The sequence below is a fragment of the Takifugu rubripes genome, chromosome 20 (assembly GCF_901000725.2).
Source record: "Takifugu rubripes chromosome 20, fTakRub1.2, whole genome shotgun sequence".
In the NCBI taxonomy this organism is placed as follows: Eukaryota; Metazoa; Chordata; class Actinopteri; order Tetraodontiformes; family Tetraodontidae; genus Takifugu; species Takifugu rubripes.
The window spans coordinates 16,062,986-16,086,523 of NC_042304.1; the positions used below are offsets into that span (position 1 = coordinate 16,062,986).

Consider the following 23,538-nt stretch of genomic DNA (forward strand, 5'->3'; position numbering starts at 1 on the left):
AACCTGACGCCACGAATGACGTCACGCACGCTCCCCATCTCAGCCCACTGGGCCAAATCCAACCAGCTTCAACTACTTCCTGGTGTGAAGAAACAGCTGCGTCGTGGGCAGATGAGCTTTAATAAGACAAATACACTATTGATTTAAGCTCCCACGAATCTCACTTCACCCCTGATTAGAGATGGCGAGGGCAGATAAGCAAGAGGATGATTCAGGGGAGTATGTTGACATGACTGGTGATTGCTTTTGTTCTGCAATTTGTTCGAACGCCGGCGTGCTGAGCATGTAATGAGGCCCGCACGTTCCGCTAACACACGCTGAGCGCGCTCACCCTCACAAACAAACAAAAGAAACAAAGGAGCGGCCTGCGAAGCTCCAACCGGCTTCTTCTCCATCCCAGCACGGGCTTCTCGGAATTATCTCCACCGGGGAAGCCGTGTGTTTGCCAGCAGGATTACACTAAAATACTGAGGTGGGGGGGGGGGGGGGGGTGTGGAAGGTGCCATGAGTCCTGCTACCTTTACAGGAGATGAGCCATTACTTGCTTTTATAAAGTGGCGAGGAAATAAGCGGACGGTCGCCGGGGGTTCGTCACGGCCTGACCGGCGGCTGCTGCTTCCCGTGTTGGAGTAAACCAAAAGAGAAAGAGCTCGGCTCAGAGCGGCGTCCTCAGGACCTTCGCCCGTCGGAGCGCCATTACATACACTCGATTTTTATTTGGATTCTAAACAGAAGCAGAATGAATGTTAAGATGATGGGGGGGTAATGGAAGCTCCCCCAGCAGTGCTGTCCAACAGGGAGGCCACCAGGAGGGGGGGAACATATTCATTGATTCTCACTTATTCCCGTGCATGCAATAATCTCAGGCTCTCTTTTTCATCTCCCCTGCTGCAAACACAGTGCAATGGCCCAGAGTTACTATCGCTGTGGGGACTCTGAACGTCCCCATGAAATGTGCTCCCAGTACCCAATAATAACTTGCAAAATAAAGGTATTCACCCGTCGGCGGCATGTTTATCCTGCTGTAAATTGGCTGCAAATAGAATATTTCAGCTGGCGCACGCACAGAAAGCCCCAAACACAGGTTTATGTGGATTTAAAGCCATTTTTTGTGCGTCTCCTTCGCCCACGGTTGAGCTGATTTAAATGAACTCGTCCTCGGTCAGGTGGACGACAGAGATGTTGGTTAAAGGCCTCGCGCGCCTGGGAGAACATTAATTGCCGAGGTAGGGGTGGGCGACGAGGCCTTTGCCATAATTAATGATCCTAATCAACTGTGCGTATGAGCTACACTTATGACCGGCGCTCCTGTTTGTGCGTGTATGTATCTGTTTATTCGGGTTGTGGGGGCTAATTGGAGAAATGTATGCTTGTACATGAGAATTTATGTGAGGGAGGACTTTCTTAACTTGCAGCGCGTGTTTACGGTTAAATGACTGAACCAAACCCCGACTGCGGTTATGCAGTGATTATAAGGGAGCGTCCAACACGCAGTCAAACACGTTCTCGCCCAGTCGTGCAGAGCTGCTGCCGGGAACCTCTGGCAACCCTGATAACTCCCCATCACACACTTGTCAGAAGCCATAAGCTGGGCGCTGGCTGAAGCCCTCGTCACCGCCATCGCTGCTGGTGATCAAGAGGAGACGCCGATCTGCTTTTCTTTCCCCCGGGGATACATTCACCCTCTGATTGGGGGGTGGGCTGCACACTCGTCTCCACGGTGATTCTCGCAGAAGAGCTTGGAGACACTTGCACCTTAATATTAATGATGAAAACAGTTATACATAATGGTGTCGAAACCAGGCTGGACTGGATAGTCGTTACCCACCAGCGTCAGTCATAGAAGCAGTCAGACGTCCTTATGTGCACCCACGTGCATGACTGTGGGAGCAGAAATGACCAGAATCCAGCAGGGATGCACAACAGTGCACGCTAGGTTGTGGGAAATACAAAGTGCTTCAGCATACTCACACACTTAGATGGTTCCACCCAGCAGAGCTGGAACAATCAGATGGTCTCATTTGACAGTAACGATTAGCATCTCCATTAAAACCCTGTGAGCTTTAGCGCTTTCATTTGATTGAAAACCGAATTTCAAGCAATTTGCAGCTTTAACTCTGATTTTAGTGCGGACAAAAAGGAAACTCTGGAAGTGTTCTGAAGTGTGACTCCAGCTTAAAGGCTCAAGTGGGATTTTGATATGTGCCATGAATCACTTTCAGAGGAATAATGTCAATGTCAGCTGAGCGATGGAAGCTGCAGCTGAGCAGGTTCCCTGCTGTGAACAGCCACACACGCTCGAGTAAACGACCTCCTCTGCGTCTCCGCTTCTCGTCTCGGTGAAAGTCCTGTCGCTATGCTGCTAATGCTGCTGCCCATACGAGCACGAAGGGCCTGACGGTGCACCAATGAACTAAATCGCATCACTCCTGAGATTATGCTCAGTCTGACCATGAGAGATCAATGATAACAGAAACATCTGAAAGGGTTTAACATCTTACAGTTGTCACAAACTAAATGAGCACTGACGTCTTGTTATGAAGAGGCCCCTTAGAGCTCAAACTAATATATACCTGCACCTATACCTGTATACTACAGTAAAATCACAGCAGTGTCCAGTGGTTTCTAATTAAAGTTCACTAGAAATGACCTTAAATGTTCATACGCTTAAGCCAGCTCTGTTTGGGCCTGCGGCTGGTTCCTGACTTTAAATCAGAGGCGTGTTCTCCAGGAAGCGTTGGAGTGGAACAACAGAGGAACCAGGAAAAGCAGGTGGGTCAGACCAGTGTTGGAGAACAGCAGGGAGGATGAACTGCTGCTGACCCCCGGTCTACCCAAACCAAGTCTTCTCTGTTATCGGTGAATAGAAGAAAAGGGCTCATTTTCAGTGTAATTGAGGCCACAAACACACTTCGATTATGGTCATCTATACAATTACTGTCATGTATGACGAAGGCATTTTCTAGAGATGATTACCACTTGAATCCAGGATGACTACCGTGGATACGGTACAGCGATCATCAATCATTACTCAATGATAAGGTTCTTGGAGAAAGAAGCTCTCCCCAGAGGCTGAGAGTCTCCTCTTCTAACGTCCACTGCTGGTGGACGTCAAACGTTGGTCCTTATTTCTTCTTCTGTGTGGTTTACTCGGTGGTGATGCACCATAAACACAGCGCCTGCACCTCTAAATCCAAATGATTCCCGGGGCGGCGGGTATGCTAGCGTCATGTCTCTGTCGCGCTCTCAGTGCAAACACTACCTGTAATTGCAACACTAATCACTCCATAATTGCGAGTCCTTACATCAAATGAAGTCGATGTAGAATCCCGCAGGCTGACAGGAGCAGAGACAGGGGAAGGCGCAGGAGATGAGGCGTAATGGAAAAGTTATGGCCCATGAAGAAGAAGAAGGGTGGAGCTGACATTTTGACTAATATGCTACTGTCTGTGGACGGGGGCTCAACTAAACACAAAAAAAATCACTGGTGGGAGCCTCTCGCGTTCACTTTCACACCGATAAGCCTCCAAAGCATTAAATGAAACCAGCTTTTCTTCACTGTGCATCCGTTTCCACCCATGATGTGATTATAACGCCACCGACTTTGCAACCAGATGTGCCGATTTAGAACGGGGGATGAGCCGGGTATGAAAACGCTCTGAATTCATTTGTCTCCCCTGCAAAACATCCGACTATTTATTGGACAATAAATAAACGCACGAGCATGACGAGCTGCCCTCGGTGTGAAAGAGTCACAGAAGCTGTTGACAGATTAGTAACCTGCTGCGGCAAAAGCTCGGATTCAAAGAGGAGACGGACGTTTGGTTCCAGGAAGCGGCTCTTTGCGGTTCTCTGCAGCCACTGGGAGTCTTATTGTGAGGTGGGATTTCAGCCCAGCGGATCCGTTAATTCTCCCCTTCAGTTGAGGAAAACGTTGCAATTTCAAATCTGATCCCAATCCGGTCCGCTGCCGAGACTTTTCAACTTTCCCACTGAATAAACCTACATTCATTTAATTTTCGCCATTGTCAGTGTTTATGTATGAAAGAGCTCTTCTGGTGCGGTGACCAGCCGACAGGGGGGATAAATGTGCAGCTCGTCTCTCCCTCCGAGTCTTCTCCTCATCCCTAACTGCCTGCCCCCCGACAAGAAAGGCCAACTGCGCTCTGGAGAATATTTATGAGCCGGGGAGGGAAATTGGTTTGAGATCAGTCGACAAGGAAGGGGGAGATTGAGGTGGGGGTGGGTGGAACGAGGAGAAAATGTGAAATTCATGCTGAGATAGTGGATGTAAGTCGTTTCATTGACATGAGCTGGTGGTTAATTAAATGTGATTGCTCGCTGCTACTCCTGGACGCCTCAGCGTGCAGCTGCATCCATAAGTGGACGTCACAGATTTGACTAAAACGTTCCTTAAATAGCTAAAGTCCACAGGACCGGGGCGTCCAGGCCTCGCAGACGTGATAAATAATCATGCCGATCAAAGGCAGGCCGCTCTTCTGTCCCGGTTTCACTTTCTCTCTGTGCTGGCCTGCAAATGTGGCATCAAGAAGCAGAACAGTCGTTGATCGATACAAATGACTCCGATTATCATCCCTGCCTTTCAAAATTCATGAGCTGCTTGGTAACAAAGCCACTGCAGAGCGTGATCCATGTTGAAAGTGCTTCTGATCTCTCTTCCCAGCTAGCCGACATCCTGGAATGCTCAGTGATGGATGGCTGGGTGCATCATACTTAAAGACTGCAATGGACTTGTTTCCCCACACAAAGAATGGAAATGTCAATACGCAGACATTGTTGCACTGTTAAACACGGTGGAAATCAAGAGTCTCTGTTGGACCCATCCTTTAATTTGTGCATACCCTTCAGAGAAACTGAAAAGGACACTCCAGCTCCGGGAAAGGAGGATTTATCACGTTTGGGGGTCTGGTTATTTGCTGATGGTCCCTGTCAATCACCCTGTATGTTCGAAATCATTTCAAAGAAATCACAGCATGTGTGGAAGGGCAAGAAAGAAGCAGGGAAAGGTAAAGGACAGACATGCCCGTGGGAGCCGGAACGGCAGCGAAGTAGGGAAGGATTCCCGGTGTTTGCCTGGTACGGTCATCGCGGTCAGCTGCTAAATGCCAGTGTTGGTCAAACCGTGTTCGTTTGGCATCACAGCCTTCAGAGCAGGACTGTGGAGCCTTCAATGGCACCATTGTCAACACACACACACACACACACACACACACACACACACACACACACATACATGGCTTGAACAGCTTTAATGCTGTTTCTATTAAATAGCACCTTAACCTAAAGACAGAAGAATCAGCCTTCTGAAGAGGTTTCACCAGAACCTCACGTGCACGTACGAGACTTTACCCCCCAGCAGCCGTTGGCTCCGAGGGTCGGGCCGCTATAAATCGACAGCAGCGCCGCCTCGGAGTGTTTCTCTGAGCTCAGGTCGCGATGGAAGGACAGAACGGATACAAAAGCTCAGGTTTGACATGTCGTATCTGACTGATTCCGGCGCACTGCTGTGTGTGTGGAAGCGGCTGTCTGTGTGTAACTTTGGGGGCTTTATTCTACTCTTGAGCCGCTTTTTTTCCCCCCGCAAGCAGAGAAAAATGACCTGCAGCAAAGTCAAGAGAGCACGCTGCTGATCCGACGCACACGCCAGGGGCACTTTGACCCACACACATCTGAAGCCATCCTGTCTGCCCACTGTCACACATCAACTGGCTCCCTCAGATATCCGTTACATCCCACTGCTTTGCTCAAATCCCTCTGCCGGTCGCTTCGCTTCCACTCCCCACTGATACGCTGAATTACAGTAGTTTCTATCACAGTAGAGCCACAAAAAGGTAATTTGCAGAACTAAAGAACTTTCTATGCATAATACATGCAGAGCCTCCAATGCAAAACTCCAGTGAGTCATTTTCTCACTCCTCAGCCTTCAGTTCAGTTCTGCGTTTAATCTAAAGAATAATTCGTCCTCTCCAGCATGCTGCAGACTGCACGCGCTCATTTGCTCACCTGTATATCTTATATTTGGTGGTGAATCCTTGCTGATAGCGCTCTGAGAAATCCACAAACTCCTGCGAATGGTGGAAAGGACCCTTGTCTGACAGGAGCCAGCCCAGGGGCCCAGCGGAGCTGCTGAAGCCTGGCCCGGCAGGGTCCACCGCCCACGTCCCCACTGACACCCAGCTCTGGAGCAGGCTTAGTGTTAGGCACTTCCATAGAAACATGAGGCCCGTCAGTCTAATGGAGATGCACAGGCCACTCATGCTGCTTCCCCCGGTCTCGGTGACTCTTCATTCTCTCTGCACTCTGGACGAGTCCTGCGGGGAAGACAGGACATTTTGGGTTTGACTTGGAATTTTGGTTCTGGAACTGAGCGGCAGAAAGGGAATTTTTCCACGAGTCAAAAATAAGAGCCAGGAATTCTGATCATCATAAATTTTATATAATTCTGATTATATATGTATATGCGTAGCTAATTTGAAAGACAACTTGAGCGGCCGTGTGTTTGCGTTTGTGTTACCTGGATGTGTAAGTAGTCGGGATCGTCACTGGTCGAAATGATCCTCCGCAGAATCCACTGACGGGACCGAGAAGTTGCGACCGCGACGCGCCGGAGCGGCATCGGAACGGGGGACGCGCAATTACGGGCAGCGCACCTTCAGCCAAGGAGGAGAAGCTCGGACACCTGGAGCTGCCTCTTTCTTGTATTTTCTTCTCTCTGGCTTGGGCTTTCTTCAAAGCGCCGTATATATTCCAGCAGAGTCGGCGCGCGCCGGGTCTTCTGGGTCCAGTCCGACGAAGTGTTTTCGAGCTGCTGTTCCAAGAATGTAAAACGTCCCGGTATCATCAACAGGGGGGATTTAACGGATTCACTTGTGCCACCGACAAGCGAGAAGTGTCTCTGCAGATGATCTCTGCTCGTCTCGGCTGCGTGTTGCTGACGCGCGTTCGCGGCGCATGCAGAGCGCACGGCGGAGCTGCGGCCGCTGACGGTACCCGGACTCCCCGCACAGGGACAGTGTGGACGTTATCCGAGACTCTCTCCTCCTCACTCTATCCCCTCTCCCTCCGTCACACACACACACACTCACTCACTCACTCACTCCCTCCCCTCAACCACACACCGCAATTTCATTTAATCCAGCTGAAACCCCAGTTGGCTGAAACGTATCTGGGGGGAGCGGGAGGTGTCTGTGGGGGCGGTCGGTTCAACGGGGCATGGTCACAGGATGCTTATGTGCTGATTTAAAAGCATTCTTTTAGAAAATACCGCGTAAAGGCAGTTAGGAGGGCGGGGAAGGAGAAAAATCTAAATGTTCTGAGAAACCCGAATTTTTAGATTCTGAGGTGATACTGAAGCATTTAAAACGAGGCCAAAGCCCCCCCCCCCCCCCCCCCCCTCCCCCGTTAAAGCATTGTCACATTCCAAAAGTTAACCACCATTTGAGTAAAGTTTCTGAACAGATGATAACATCTGATTTGCTAATAAATTGATTCACGCACACATTAAGGCCATTTATCTGTTTTGACGTGATGGAAATCACCGATATGAAAATGAAGCCGAGGAAAAAGGGGTTTAATTGAAGAATTGTGAATTTAATGACGGTTATGGTGATGATGGCGGTGATCATCTAGAGAGGGTGTAGTCAGCCCCCTGCAGTTATTCTCGTTATCTTCTTTGCGCCCCCCCTTCCTAGGAAATAATCATCGCTTTTCACCATCAGCAAACGTAATTAGATCGACTCTCTCCGCGCTCGCTCCATCCGTGCGCTGCTGCGTCGGGCAGAGCGCGCGGATCAGAGGCAGGAAGCAGGCGGGTGGATGGAGCGAGATGTGCAGCCTTTCAGCTTTTCTGTGCAGACGTTCAAAGGGAGGTTTTGTAGAGGGATTGGATTAGAGAAATGAACCCCATTGAGTCCCGAGATTCCCTGGTTCCCAAACTCAAAGAGGAGCTTAAATCCCAGGGCAAGACGACTGGAATTCGGTAAAAAATGAGTTGATTTGTCACAGTTTCATCATCGTGTCTTGACTTTGTGTGTGTGTGTGTGTGTGTAGCCAGGAAGACTGGTGAAGGACCACTGTAGAAAAGACATACTTGAGCCCAATTTGAGCAGGGCTAGAACTATTCTCAGCTGGTTCCAGAGCCAAAACAATGAGTTTTCAACAGTGTGGGGGGGGTTGGGGGGTTAATTAAAAGCGGGTCGTCTTTCTGCACGATCAGAAGTAACCTGCAAAACTCCAGTGAGACAATAATCAACAAGAAATGTCACAGAAATGTCTCATTACAGCCCCGGAAAAGGTGCAGGCAGCACGGCTGGGCAGTGACCTATAACAGGAAGTCACCTATAACAGGAAGTCACCCGTGTGCTCTTTGATGCTGGAGAAACTCAACATAGCAGAAGCTGAACCGTAGCAACCGCCTCCAGCCACATGTTCTGCAGACAGGGTGGGCAGCACCTCTTCACTGTGAGTCGGGCATCTGGTTCTCGGAGTCGCCTCCTTATGTTCGGTCCCTCTCAATAGTGAATGCGAAGCCCCAACAATAACCGCCCCACAATGGATCTTCAGCCACTTCGGCACAGCAGACGGAGAGTCCCAAAAAAACAGCCGCCGGCCTTTGAGCTGCTCCGCTGCTCCGTTTTGTGAGCAGCTTTGACAGTCGCGTCCTTTATTAGCGTTCCTCCGGATTCTGGCCAGTGAAAGGTCTCAATGAATGTGTGGAATATCCTGCATAGCCTTTGAAATCCGTCTCCTCTCTTTCTGGAGAATAGCGAGCGTTGCGTCACTTTCCCAGCGCCGCCACCGACGCTCAGACTGTTCAATAGCAACACGCAGACGATGGCGGTCAGCAGCTCGACAGGTTTTTGCCCTTCGATTGGTGAAACATCGGTAGAAACACATTTCTCTGCTTCAGTGTGTCAATAGAGGAAAAAGGCACCTTTTATCAGGCGCGTGAGTGCTGCCGCTGCTTCGGCCTGCCCAACAGGCCGGCTTCAGCCTGACAGCTATTGGCTCCATCATGAGAAAATTATGACAAAATGTCATCGGTTTCTGTAGCAAAGGTCAGTCCAACACCCCTAAGTGCTGAATCGACCTCCGACTACTGAGATGCAACAACAGGCAACAAATATTCTTGTTGAGCTCCACTTTGGGGGCACGCGTGGCCCTCCAACCCCCCCTTTCCCCTGTTTGTGTCACCCCCTTGCCTTCACTGACATTTAGCTTCCTAAAATTTGCCCTCATGTTACCTCAGCTACAGAAACATAACGTTTATGAAGCACAAAGACACCAGGCGTAATTTGAATAATTAACACACACACAACTTGTCCAGGGGAAACCCCCCCCCCCCCCCTTTAAAATCCATCCATCCATCGGAATCATGATTAAGGAGGAAAATCGATGGCAGAGGGGGACCAGCAGTGTCACTGTTTGATGTGCAAGGTCTCACTGAGGCTCATTATTTGACAGGAAGTGAGAACAAGTTTTTCACCTGGTTCAAGAAGCAAAAAGAGCGGCTCCAGGCAGACAGACGAGGGATGAAACCTTCAATATTTAGCATGCGTGTGCACTGTTGCGTCACCACCCTCTCTATGGAGCACAGTGAAAACCATAACAAGTGGTCTTCAGAAGTGCAGGAAGTCCGAGGTGTGACTGTACAACCTTAGTGGGGAAGAGGGCCGAGGCATTTGCTCAGCTCTCAGACAGATAGTCATTAGAGGAGGTAAACATTCACTTAAGCCTGAGCGTGCTAGTTGATGCCACTCAAGGGTGTCCATGAGGAGTGATCGGGGAACGGAGAGAGGCTGAGCTTTTAATTAGCCTAAAAACCTGTCAGCGTTTGTCAGTGCTTTCTCGCAGCGGTGCCGGCCAAAAACGGCGCCCACTCACAGGCCGCGACATCATGACAAATCTCCCCGACCCCAATGAAAAACGGCTGATGTGCCGTGAAGTGATCAACTTCACCTCATCCTCATTATTTTCTTAAGGATTCCTCTGTGGCAGCGTGTGTTTGCAACTGAATTGCTATTCAACAGTGATGCATAGCTAATTAGCTTTATCTGAGACACTTTTTGGTCATGGTAGCAAATGGCTGTTTGCACTCAAAAGGCTTTATTATGGGGTTTTTGTGCACACTGTTGTGGTTGTGGAGGCCCTCCCAGCAGCCTCCTGCAGCACTGATCAGGCCATCTTTGTAGGAAGGGCTGCCAATAGCACCTGTGGGGGTTAGCGTTGTGCTTGCTGCTGCGTGGACATGCCAGGCTAACAGCAGGATCCACAGTTGGCACCTCTCTTCCATTCATCTGCGAGGGTCTTGATAAGATGACAGTGTGTACTTTCATTGAGTCAGGTGTGTGTTTTGTGATGATTGGTTTGGCTCCGGTAAGAATGACTGGAACCAACAAACGCCACGTCCTCCAGACAATTAGCCGTCAATTGTCTGCTTTTGTAATTGATGTTTTATACACGGCTCTTCCAAAAGGTCCAATTACTCGTGCGAAGCAATTTATAAGCCTCTTTAAGCGGGTTTCCATACACTCCAAGTGTGGTCCATTAAACATGTTGTGACGTCTTTTGCTTGTGTGCGTAGAGCCATACGTGGCCCAGCAAATATCCCCCCCCCCTTAAATCTTCTTCTTCTCTAGTTGTGCTCCATATTAAAGCTACGTCAGGTGCAGTCGGGACGGGATGCTGGGATGACCACTGATCCTTACGCTGAATCATCCTGGTGTCGCTCAGATAGAACCCACAAGAAAGTTCTGGTGGAAACTTTTTCAGTGCGGTTGCAGAAACGGACCCCTAACCCCGACTCCCGTGTGTTTTCCAGCACCGCCTCGTGTAAGAGCTGCACACTCTTCACGTCGCCCCCCTGCGTCTCCGAAAGGAAGCAAAAGTGATTTTAGCCTTTCTATTATCCCTGAAAACACTCATTACGGCTACTCAAGCTGCAACGTCGAACCCGTTTCACGTCTTTTCCTCACATAGCTGGCTGCCATTTGTTTTAGGATGTGTTTTGACACATGCTTGGTTTACAATCGTGCGAGCCAATCGTGCATCGAATGCATGTGAAACGTGTGCGAGACAGAAATAATAAAATGTGCCAGTGGATCCTCGGTGGGAAAGGCTGCTTCCTCCGCTCGCAGCCTCCCCAGACGCTCAGTTCCTGCCTGTTGATGCCTCTGAATGGCTCCAACATTCAAATATTCATTCAGGGCGGTGACAGCCGGTGTAGTGCAGCTCGTGTGTGCTCATGCATGCAGGCAGAGCTGAATGTGGAGATATTGATATGATAGCAGCCCGCGCCAGATCGTTCTCCTCTGTTAAGGCCGCTGCACTTTTCATCAGGGATTCGAGTTCATTTACAAGAGGAAAATTGTTTGCGAACGTCTCCAACCCAGCTGAAAAACCATTAACTTCAAAGATTGAAATATACACTGTGTTGCATAATAAAGAGTAAACATAATTTCATTTTCATTGAGTGGGAGAGCACCGGGCAAACGGGCAGATGGCAACCGGCTGCATGTCTAAGAGCCTGGAGAAACAATCCGAGCACGTTTCTCCTTGTCTTTGATTCAGAGATCCGCGTTCTCTCCAGCGCCGATGAACTAACAGCGATTCACTTGTGAGGTGCAGAGATAAGATGGACGCCTGTAGCGTAGCAGCTCTGAAGGACAGATGTGCACGTTTTCTTTTTCATCCTTGCAAAAGTCTTCTATTCCAGGTAGATCTGTAATGCTACATTTCCACTTTCAGGTTAGAACATCTGGATCTTGCTCTGAGCCCCAGAACAAAAGGGGACTGATGAGTCCAGATGTGGTGTCTGAAGGGATACGCGTCCTGTCCACTGAAACCTACGTCTCCCGTTCAGACGCCACCCAGGAATGTGAATAATAACAATAGTTGAGCAGAACATTCCTACTGCAGAACCAAGGTTTGTTGTCGGACAGTTACGTCCCCACAGAAGGACGGAGACAGGCGACGCCGGGACGTGAGAGGGACAAGTGGGACCACGGTCGGTGGTCTCGTGATCCAGACGCAGGTTTTCAGTCCCAACACACACCGCTCGTCTCTCGTGCTTTTTTGAGGCGACGCAGCTTCACCGGTCGTGTGATGAAACTTTTCCGACGTTACTCTGATTTAAATAACAGATCCTGATCACATGGGTCGGACGAGGCGGGACAAAGACGCTCACGGGGGTGCTTCTCTGACCCAGCAGATTGCTCGGCTGGCAACACCCAACCTTTGGTGTTTCATTCCTCTTCCTGCTGTCGCCTCCTCCGAGTTATTCGCCCTTGAGGCTCGTCCACATTTAAAAGAGGGGACAAGGGCAGTTTATTCCCTCTAGAGATGGAAAAGCAAACATTTCAGCGGCTGTAGAGCTTTTACACCCATATTGCAGCGTTAGTGGGACAGTGAGCTCCTCCAGAACGCAGGTCAGTGCCCAGCCTCGGCCTGGGGCGGCTGGCTGCTGATAAATGACCTCAGCAATCAGCCTCCAGACATGGCCGACGGCTCCGCTCCAAATCCGTTCCACGTGGACCGCGAGCAGGCCTAATTGGAACGCAGAGAACACAAACAGGCGAAATCACAGCGCTGCACACCTGCGCCAGCCACCGCTGCATTTCAATCTTCCCCTGCACATTTTTTAAATGAAGCTGTTGACAACAAAATCCTCCATTTAAGGAGTCACGTGTGGCGGCGCTCGCCGGGGAGGGACGGAATAAACAGCGCTTCCCTGAAAGTGACACCAAACAACAGCGGGGTTCCCTGAAAGCTGCTGTTGCACAGACACACGCTTCATGGATCTGTGTCGGCGAGTCTGAATCCTTTATGTTGTGAGTTCTTTCTGTATGGAGACATGACGACAAACACCAGCCGGGCGTCCGTGAGAGAGAGGGGAAACAAGCGGCTAATGAGCTAAATATCGGGTCTTTGATAGCCTGCATACATTTTGTGGGTTTCCCCCCCTTTGCGTCTGAAATGACCTTTCTGAGGGTCACGGCTGTTGCACCAGCGGCCTCCTCTTTGCTGTAAACATCAGTCTGGGGAAGATTTACCCTGTTTTGGCGGGATAATAACCATCTCTGATGGCATCGAGGTTTCGCCTTCTTCACACCAATTTCTTAGCTCAGTGAAAGAATAATTTAAAAAAAAAAAAAAAGATCTGAGCTTTTCACCTTAAAACGTTGGCACCCAGCACTCATTCGAGGCTGCCTTTGAATTTGAAATGTATCAGATTATTGATAGATGGGAACGTGCACTTCCTGGACGGCTTATTTTCAGACCGCATCTCAGAGATAAGGACGGTGGAAAATAACTTCAGATTACTTTTTAACCTTTCTTGGAACACACTTTAGCAGCAAAATGTGCCTTTTTGGACCTCTTGCAGTGTGAAGAGGTCGATTCTGTCACATGGGAAGGCATAATGCCCTTTTATTAGACGCCATATGTCCTGCAATAAACAAAATGAAACAGCGTTGAGATTTTAATCAGCAGACAACAGACTGCAGTCAGATTTAGCAGGATGGACAAATGTTGGAGCTAAAACAGCAGGACAGACTGGACTAAATATAGTATTAGTGTGTGTGTGTGTGTGTGTGTGCCAGCCAGCCACCGTGTTTGGCTCTGAGGCAGGGCCAGATGCTGTTTTGGGACATGCTCCCCTGAGAATAAAAGGCTTGGCTCTCTAAGACCTCATCAGCTGCCATCAACACTGGGACAGTGGAGAGAAAATCAAATTACATGTGATCACAAACACTCAGCAAATAAATGGAACGTTGTGATGTGAGGGTGTTGCTGGAAAATGACTGACACGGGGGTGGACCGGAGACCGGAGCATGCCAGGAATACATAGCAAAAAACAATATGGAGAGGAGAATGAACGAAGACAAAACACTGCTCTTCACAGCGATCGTCTTCCAACATACCTCCTCCCCACTGGGCCGACAACCCACCATCCTGCTAATATTCCAGATGACCAGAATAAGCCCCCCAGTAGCAACCACCCATCAGTACAGCTGGGATTATGAGCTGGAATAAGTGATTCCGACCCCATGCACGGCCAGCAGTGCTAATCTTGTTGATGAACATCTAAAGAGGAACACAACAGCAACTGCAGAGCCAGTGTTTTATTTTTTAGTGGTGGCTGTTTACCTCATTATATTCCCGGTCTGAAGGTCAGCTCGTGCTCACCTTTGTTATTCCTGCTGCATCATTAGCCAGCAGAGGCCCGCCGTACCTTCACTGGATGATTAGCTCTGTTTAAAAATGGGCAAGAGCATTAGCATTTTAAACACGACACGTGCGCACTCACCGTCCCGCCGCTGCCGTTTATTTACCTGTGCCGTTCGCTGGAGGGTCCCAAAGCTAACGCTGTCTTTTTGGGGCTAATCACCTCCCAGTCCGTAGGTAAATAGAACGCTGATGTTGAGCTGAAAAGATCCCACCTCAGCAGCAGATATGCGGAGACCTTTCCAGCTCGTTCCACGCCATTCCAAAGTTTTCCACCCAACACGGATGATTTACTTACTTAATTATGAAATGGTGTCAAATGATTTACCTTTGCGTTATAAAACACATACAAATGTGCACACAATGGCGTGCTCATAAATCTTCCCCCGGAGGGAGCGCCTGCAGCTAAATGAGGTCGTGTAACCGGAGTGTAACTCGCCTTGTTTTGCAGGAAAAAGATCTGTGTGGAATCAGCACGAGCGGCGGCGGCGGCTCCGGGTCTCCGCGTGCTTCCATTCCGTTTCCTCTGAGACACACAAAGTGCTTTGGGAATATTTCAGATGGATCCTTTGGGTCCCGGACAGGATGTGACATCTGGCTCTTCCTCTGGAACGTTCTGGAAATTGGGCCGGAAATGGCGGCGTAGACATGGTGATTGGCTTTTGTTTCCACGTTGTGCTTGTTGCCTTATTTTAAACAACGGTGAAAATGGTTACGTGAGAGTCCGAAGGTGACCGTGCGCTCCGCGGGGGGTGAGGTGATTCGGGGTTTTCTTCTCACTCTTGATCCCTTTTCTTTTGTTAAATCATTATCTTTGATCTTTGACACCTAATAGGTGTATTTCTCCCTATTCAATTAGGAATTAGCTAAGAATTAATGTGTTAAATAATATTTCTTTTCTCTCTCTGGGGAACTCGTCCACTCACGGACGTGCACAAGTGCCAGGCCAGGCAATCGTTTTCCTAATTACACTTTAATTCAATTTAGTATTATACAGACACCCTTCAGTGCATTTCAGACTAATCTGGGCTGTCGCGCAGCGTTAGCCTCACCTTCTCAAAAAGGCTGGAAGCAGCTCAGTGTCGGATCTTTCTGGGTTCTGCAAAACTATAAACGTTCGAATTTTCCTTATGGATGTCCCAGTTCAGAAGGGGACAGAAGGGAAATACGGTTCCGTTTGAATTTTAATCTCTGCCCGCTTGAATTTCACAATAAGGGCTCCCAGTATTAGCATGACTAATAGCACGCTACCCTGGAACCGTGGATTTCATTTCCTTTATTTTTGAGTTCTTGATTATTTACGGTACTTTAATTATACGTTTTCTAATCATTTCCCAACGAGGATTTGAGCGACTCTTTCAGCCATAGTTGGTTTTTCTTGCTTAATCCAGCATCACTTTCTACCCTGTTGGAAGAAAAAAAATCCCATTTTCTCCACCATGAACAATTCCAAAAGCTCCCTCCCACCCTCTGTGGACCATCCTCCCACATTTTTGTTTGGATGTTAATATCAGATTAAGGCCTGTTTGGCCGGCGCCGCTGTAGCAAAAAAAAAAAAAGAAACATTTTTATCTATATTTGAAAGCACGGATCCGGCCAGGCTGAACTGACTGCAGGAAGAATCAGAGTTCAATCCCCAGCTCCTACAGTGTCTATGTCAGAATGTCCTTGAGCAGGATACCGAAGCCCAAATCCAGTTGCTGCCTTATCTGGATGTGCATGTGTGTGCGTGCGTGCGCGTGTGTGTGTCAGTGGTCATTGATAGAAGACTCCAGCACAGTCACCAGCATATGAATGTATGCTGGTGTAATGGAAAGCACTTGGCGCAGTCATGCTGACTACAAAAGTGCTGTATAAATGCAGTCCATTTACCGAGTCGATACAATGATCTCATTGAAGGCACTGATGAGGTTGCTGCTAATTACCAGCAAAAGCCACGGCACAGTGGGTTTTTCTGTCTGGCTTTGTCAATTAAAAACTGCATTGATCCGCTGTGATACCAGCACAGAAAGGGCGGAGGCTCGGCTGCTTCCTGATTCCTGAGGATCTCTGTGGATGGGATGTTGAAACGTGTTTGTAAAGTCTGTGCTTACTCTTGCAAACTGTTATATGGGGTCATCTAAAGAATCAGAGCGTAAATCCTTTTAGGGCTGATAGTATGCAGCATCACAGCTGCCATTTAAAGCTAAGTCATGTAAGCTACGGTCGCCCGAGCATGAATGTGACTTGGAATGGTTTTTTCCATGAACCGCCGTATGTTTTCCTTGCCTGCGCTGTGGTCAGATAGATGGATGGAACAGGTGCAAATATTACACACAAAGAAGCCAAACAGAGGCCGGTGTCAAACACATTGAAGTGTTTGTGCAGGAGCAGAAATATTTAGAGGGCTAAAAACAGTGGTGGCAGTTAGAGTCCACATCCATCACAGAGGAGACTGCTGTGTTTGTCCAGAGGAGGGCTCGGTGTGTGTGAGCAGACTGCAAAGTTAGCAGCCTCGGTGGCCGCTGGCCAGCCTGGAGACCAGGAATCGTCTGGACTCTTCTGGCACACGCTCACACAGTCCTGAGCCGCTATCTTTGGTCTCAGTCCTCTAATCCCGGTCCGCTTCCCATCGAACCCACTCAATTCATAAATCCCCCAAACTCCATCTGATATTAGAACATCCCTTTGAGATGTTGCTGCTCAGTAATGACCTGAATGCTAATAGCTTCACACATCTGTTCCAACACCGGGTAGAGTCAGAACAGATGATTCTCCAGAACCTGCTAAATATGTTGTCAAAAGAAAAACCATAGAAACTGATCATTTACGGAGTGGCTGCAGCCTATTTGTTATTGCAACGCTACAATGTTCGACATTACTGCAGAACACCTTCCTTCCCAACATCTCTGTACTTCCCCACTCTGTATATTTTATTTATGACCAAAGTTTAAAATCTCTTTGATATTTATAATGTGGCAGAGGAACCTTGCCGAAGCCGTTGTCTGTGTTCCCAAGTCCCAGAAACGTCGCTGCCTTTAATGCTCAACGTCTGAACGCTGACTTGTGCCATTAGAAGAGCATTTGTTAAGCCACCACAGCTCAACACCTCTTAAAAGCTTTACTGCCTCCCTGGATCTCTTCCAGAGTTTTCATTTCCAACACACACAACTCGGCCTAATGCCCACCTGCGAGTAAGGACCAATGAGGGGGGCCCACCCAACAGAATCAGGACAGGAAGCCAGCTTTTGTGCACACTTCCAAATCAATTTCCAACTGTCAATCAGGCAAAAAGAGTCGTGCTGTTATTTGGCTTGCAGCTGCAGACTGGAGCCCCCTCTAACCCGAATAAGCTGCTGGGACGATGACGCCCCACACTGGAGTTGACAGATTCAAGGATCAATCAGACTGTGTCATCGATTAGATCAACTACGGCGCGCCACATGCGGCTTAAAAAGCCACCGAATGCAGCAAGCTGATAAGGACTTGCTCAGAATCAGTTGGACGAGAGGTGGGAGCATATTGTCGCTTTTCCCTAATTGAGCAAAGCATTTGTCAGCACATCTGCTGCGCTCGTCTGCTGAAATCTGTCACCCAGATTACAACAGACGTCCACACAAACGGGATGCTTTACGCCAGACAAGGGGACTAAATCGAAATCACCTGTTTTTCTGGGTTTTCATAAGAAGTTGGCGGAAGATTTTGGTTTCTTTGCTCTGTTGTGTTCTCCAGGCCTCTTTCTTTAGCACGATAATGTCAGCTGTGTCTCTGTGTGCTGTTGATGTCGTCGGAAGACACCGTCGTGCTTTTATGTGGGCATAAATCTCCCAGTCGGGGTGTGTGGTTTTACCCCAACAGTGCCTGCACAAAGACGTGGGTCTCCCGCGGTAACATCGCCATCCTCGCCAGATTTTGCAGATAAATAAAAGCAGCGTGTTTCTTGGGTTTCTTTAGGGTGCAGAGAAGCTATCCCTCCTTGACATTTAGTGAATAATCCAGTCTCCCCAGGACCGGGCGTCCTTGCTCGATAACAAAATGCCATGCATGTCAAATTGATGAGCGAACGGCTGCCCAGCAGAGCACAGCAAGCCCACAGCCAAGAGCGCCATCAGGTTTCCATCACCATTCTCATCAAAACATGCCTCCCTGCCCGGCCCACTTCCTGTATGTGCCAGCACTTGTGTGGCGTTTGAAAGCCACTGTGGAGCGAGGGAAGAGCTGCTGTGCTGCTTCGTTCTATAGGATGTCTTGTAGACATGCACAGAGCTACAATCTGCCCTGACGTGTGCTGGCCTGCTAAAATAAGACCACCGGGACACGCATTGCCCTGTTTCCTTTTTGTTTTTTTCCGCCATTATTCTGGGAAAAAAAACATTTGAAGGCCACACAAGGCTAAAAAAAACATCAGTCCTCTATGGCTCAGGGCCTGGCTACCAGGCAGAGCGCGCGTTGGTCGCACCACATCCATGAACTCCTGCGTTATTAAAATAGAAATGTCATCTTCCTCCTGTTTAGAACGCTGAATCTTTTTAGCTGCATCATCTATTCTTCCTCATGATGCTGCATTCAGGTGAAATGGGAAAAAGCACGAGGATGCTCGCTGACAACTCGTTACCGAACTCCCCGGATTTTTCCCGCTTTATCCGAGTCCGTTATTAGTAATTCCAGGCTTTCTTTATGAATTTTAATCCACATTTATAGATTTAAAAAACAACCGCTGGGTTAACTCACGAATGTGTTTGCTGATGATCTATGACTTTAGCTGGGAGTGATCTGCCACTTTAGCTTCATACCAAAGTCTCAGGCTGGTTAAATTTAGAGCAGAAAAACGATGCACCGGGGGCAGGAAAGGACATAACGACCTGTGACAACAAATAGGCTTCCGCCGCCGCCACCAACAGCATTTTTCACAGGTATTTTTTTACCAATAGTTTTGACATATTGCAGCTGCAGATGGAGGCGTGTTAATGAGCTCTTTGTCTTACCGATTTAAGCGCCTACCTAATGTCCTCCGCCGCGGCTCCTTTTGGCTCCCTGCTCCTATAAATAATCAAAACTCTGCAAAGCCCTCGAAGAAAACGACTCGTTGGTTTTTTATAAAGCAATTTTGGTTATTTATTATTCTCTGCCCAACTCTATTACAAATGGGTTAGCGACAGTATAATTTGGTCCAAAACAAGTTAAAAGCACATACAGGTCCTTTTTTAAAAAATATATATTTACCCACGTATTAGCTCAATTTTTCTCCACCCATTTTTCTTCAAATTGCTTCTTTAAGCAATTCGAAGATGTATGGAATTTCCAACCTGGCCCAAGAAAAACAACAATAAAAAAGAATCACCTTTTCGGAGGTAATTGAATTACTTGGGTTGCACCTCAGCAGCAGGGCGCTGCTCTAATACCCCGCTGTTAGCAGCAGCGGTAGACGCTATTTTAATAAATGAGTGAGTCATATTATGAGCTTTTGTTGTGTGCAACAGAGCAGGACAGCACTCCACTCCACCCCTGCAGGCATAGTCGCCCCCCCCCCCCCCCCCCCCCCCACCTCTTTACTTTACGCTCATTCAATTTTTATGGCAACAAAGAGCGGAGGGAGCGTGAGTACAAGAGGTTCGGTGGGAGCTCGCAGCTTGTTGACAGAGCAGATGTTTGGGCCAGAATATAGGATCATTCTGCTCAAGTAAACAACAGGTCATCCCAAAGGACGCAGACGTCTTTGCGCCACACACGAGTGCCTCAGGATTCTAATCACACCTGTGTTGACCTGCTGCCTGAGGTATTTACCGTCATCAGTGTCGGGAAACGGTTATCTCATTAGCGCCAGAGCGCAGTAGCGTTTGGACAGTCTGCCGTGTGCACAAACCTTCTAATCTGGAACCCAAAGTCCACATCATCGTTTGTTTATGCATATGAGCAGCTCCAGGATCAGCATTAACAAATGAGACTTCTTGACCAACAGACCGGTAGCATTAATCAGGTGGAAGCGACTCCAAGACCACAACTCTGTGTTCAGTTTCACCTCCGTCGCTGCTGCTTTTCCGTGGAGCCGCAGCTTCCACCAGCCGGGCCTGGAACATTAAGGACAGGTCACCAGAGACTCCGCCTCCACCCGCCAGCCAATCAGCACCTCAACGCAGCAATGCCATCACTGATGGAAACACCAATAACTCGGCTTCTCAGTCCCATCGTTCACCTGTGTCTGGGCTGCTTTTAGCACGTAACCATAGAAAACGTCTATATATAGTAAAAGGCTTTATCACCGAGCTCTTGCAATGGCATGTTTCAACATGTTTTTCTGATCAGGCTGGTATGAATGATTTACTTGGTTTGTTCACGTGCTTTGGATGTTCATGGCTGCACGTCAGTCACATTCTTCAGACCTCCTGAGCTGCCCCTGATGCAGGCCTGAATAAGACAGGTGGAGATCTTTTTGACAATAGTGATGCAAAACGCCATTCACCTGATTCCTGAGCACATCGGATCTTCTAACATGGAGGTGCAGATGAAGACCTGAAGCACCTGAGGTTGAAATACTGCAGGGTTGGTTGCAATGAGAATACTCCACAAAAGAGGAAAGTCAGATTTCACAAGTATAAGAGTCGGCTTTATTAATAAAATAAAAAATAAAATAAAATTCTTCTAGTTTTAGAGAAGTTGGTTTCACCAAAAATCTCGATAAAACACCAAACAGAGCAGCTCGTATTTATGGAAATGTAAATATTCCCAGAATTCCCCCTTAAGGTGAAGTCTTGATGCACAAACCTCATCTGGAGAGAGTTCCCCAGTGTCATACTCTTAAAGTAAAGCAGAAAGAGGACATTTTAAGAGGATTAGATATTTGCTAAATGGGGGTGTGGTGAAACATTCTCCAAATGCTGAATGACAGTGAGTTAATGGGCCGCAGATTAGCGTGTGGGGATAATGTTTCTGGTCAAAGACACGCACTTTAGCACCACAACAACGTACAGTGGAACCGTTTGAAGGACGCAGCCTCCTGGCAGCACACGCCAAGTTTCCGCTTAGATCACATTTTCGATGACCTCGCTCATACTTAAGGATCCGACACCCGACCCTTCTTTGCACACTCCTTTGTGAGGCGTACGACCAGGGGAGGGGAGGGCAATAATCTGCTTCGCCAGTTTGACCCGTGCCTGCCTCTCGGCTCGTGCTGTCACAGCGGTGCGGAATCTTTCACGCTTGCCGATGTCGCATTAACTGCTAAGACTACCAACATACGTCAACCTAAGGAAACAAATCTATAAGTGGCTTTATTTACTGGCTGTTCTATGGGCTGGGATGTACTTTATCCCTTTTCCCAATTTATTTAGGAACAGAGTGAATTCATAAAATGCTTTACTGTTTAATGAACTCAGAGAATTTGAATTTATAACATTTCCTTTTCTGGTTCATCAGTTGTCAGAGGCTATGAGATATCAACAAGGTTAATATATTTCCCTGAAGGGAGAGCTCTCGTGTGGACCGGTTCGGGTCCTGATTCTGGTAACGGAGAGAGTTCAATTAAAGCTTCAACAGCTCAACAGGGTTTGGCTCCAGTACACATGTGGTCAGTCAGCAAAAGCCAATAAATCCTGGGAGGCAGAACAACACGAGGCTGTATCAAAAGCAGAGGGATGAGGTTGGATCTGGACACACAGGAGCAGGAAAGAAAGAAAGAATTGGCAACAATAAATTGCTCCGTTAGCAAAAGAAGTAGGAGCGGCTGGAATTGGCCTTCAGGATTCTGCACCCGCCCCAAATTATGGAAGGCTGATGCCAAATGGGAAAAAACAAGATTTAAAGTTTTACAAGTACATTTAGAGAGGCCTATATATGCTCGGACGACATAGTTTCATTCCAAACTCACTCCCAAGTGATACTTAGATGGCAAATCTTTGATTAAATTTGTTTTTAGAAAAGATGAAGAAAGTGAAAGTGGAGGGAAACTGAACTGGCCCTGAACTGGCCCTCGCCCTCCAGCACCCCACCCACCCCACCCCCGTTCCCCTTTACTCTTGACTCCGGGGCAACGATGCCTTTGGGCCCCGGCACGTTTGCAGCCACCCTGTGAGGAGTTGAGTGGGATGTTCCAATAGATGAGGTTTCAGGTTCTCACAGATGGGAGAAGATTCCAGGAGGCGCTGCTGTAACATGTGACTGCACCCTCGTATCAAAACATCACTGGATTTTTCAATCTAATGAGAAAAACTATTTTTATACCCCTCAGACGAACCACATTAAAGCAAATCAATTTTTATTTGGGAAAACAGCCAAGAGATCAGCGGCGTCTGGTTCTTTGGTCCATAAAACATTTATTGTTGCTGCATTGCCGCTCTCGCACCATTTGGATAACCGATATTTATCAAGCTATTACGAACAGTTGGGCCAAATTTCAAATGAATGAAATTAGCCACTTAAATTAAAATGGCCAACTTCCTCTTTGTTTAGGACCGCGGATGCCAGAGATTTGTTTGTGCTTCTGGAGATGTTCCACGACCCTGCCAACATTTAAGGAAACATCCTGCTAATAAGCATTAAAAGAAAAGCCTGGGAATGAAGCGGAAGGTGATATCCCACAATCCAACGTGATCTTGAAGGCATCACCCTCTCACAGCTGCACTGAGCCTCAGCTAACAGGATATGATGTCAATGATGAAAAGAACAGAGAGAGAGGGGTGGAGAAAGAGAGAGGCAGGGAGAGAAAAGGTAAGATCTACACCAGCTCAGGCTCCTTGGTGGTGGCAGGTGTCATCATCCCTGAACCTCCTGAGCTATGGAGATCAATTACAGAGGGCTTCCGGGAGGAAATTTGGAACAAAGGGGTTGCATCCTTTCAGCATCAGGCGGTAACTGAAAACATCTGGAGAGAATAACGGAGCATGACATGAGTGGTGAGCATGGAAAAGGCATTCTTTTACTTACTCGTGGAACTAAACATCCAGGCACTGTGGATGCTTCTCCTGAGGTTCCAAATCAATCAGAAGGTCAGCACTGGATGTATTAAGGTGTGTAGTTGCTGTCATTAGATTTCTGAGTGAAAGGGGGCTTCTTTTCTGGCAAATAATGAAGTTTTGATCCCCGCACAAAGGGAATTACCTGAGAATTCTCAGGCTGCCAGTGGTTTATCCATTTTTAATGGAACATTTTCAGAAGCATTGTAATATATGACCATATGGAATTTTATTGGATTCCAACCCATTCACGGCCAGTCTGGATAAGGTCTGGCTGACAGTGTGATCGGAATGCTAACAACAGGTGCAATAGCAGCATTGGGCTAATGATAGGTGTCCTGCTGCTCTGTTCACTGTGGTCTCTGCA

At 48.1% G+C, this 23,538-nt stretch overlaps 1 protein-coding gene and 1 long non-coding RNA gene across 2 annotated transcripts in view; one reads left to right on the forward strand and one right to left on the reverse strand.

Annotated features, from left to right (window-relative positions):
- LOC101079095 (BMP/retinoic acid-inducible neural-specific protein 3-like) overlaps positions 1-7,116 on the reverse strand; it is a 29,671-nt gene extending 22,555 nt beyond the window's left edge. The window contains exons 1-2 of the mRNA XM_029828586.1: positions 6,536-7,116; positions 6,025-6,332 (exon numbers count right to left, since the gene is read on the reverse strand). Coding sequence (XP_029684446.1) covers positions 6,025-6,278 — 254 coding nt within the window. The 5' untranslated portion in view covers positions 6,279-6,332; positions 6,536-7,116. The remainder of the gene's footprint in view (positions 1-6,024; positions 6,333-6,535) is intronic.
- LOC115247302 (uncharacterized) overlaps positions 1-23,538 on the forward strand; it is a 95,981-nt gene that overhangs the window by 29,334 nt on the left and 43,109 nt on the right. The gene's annotated exons all lie outside the window — the stretch shown is intronic.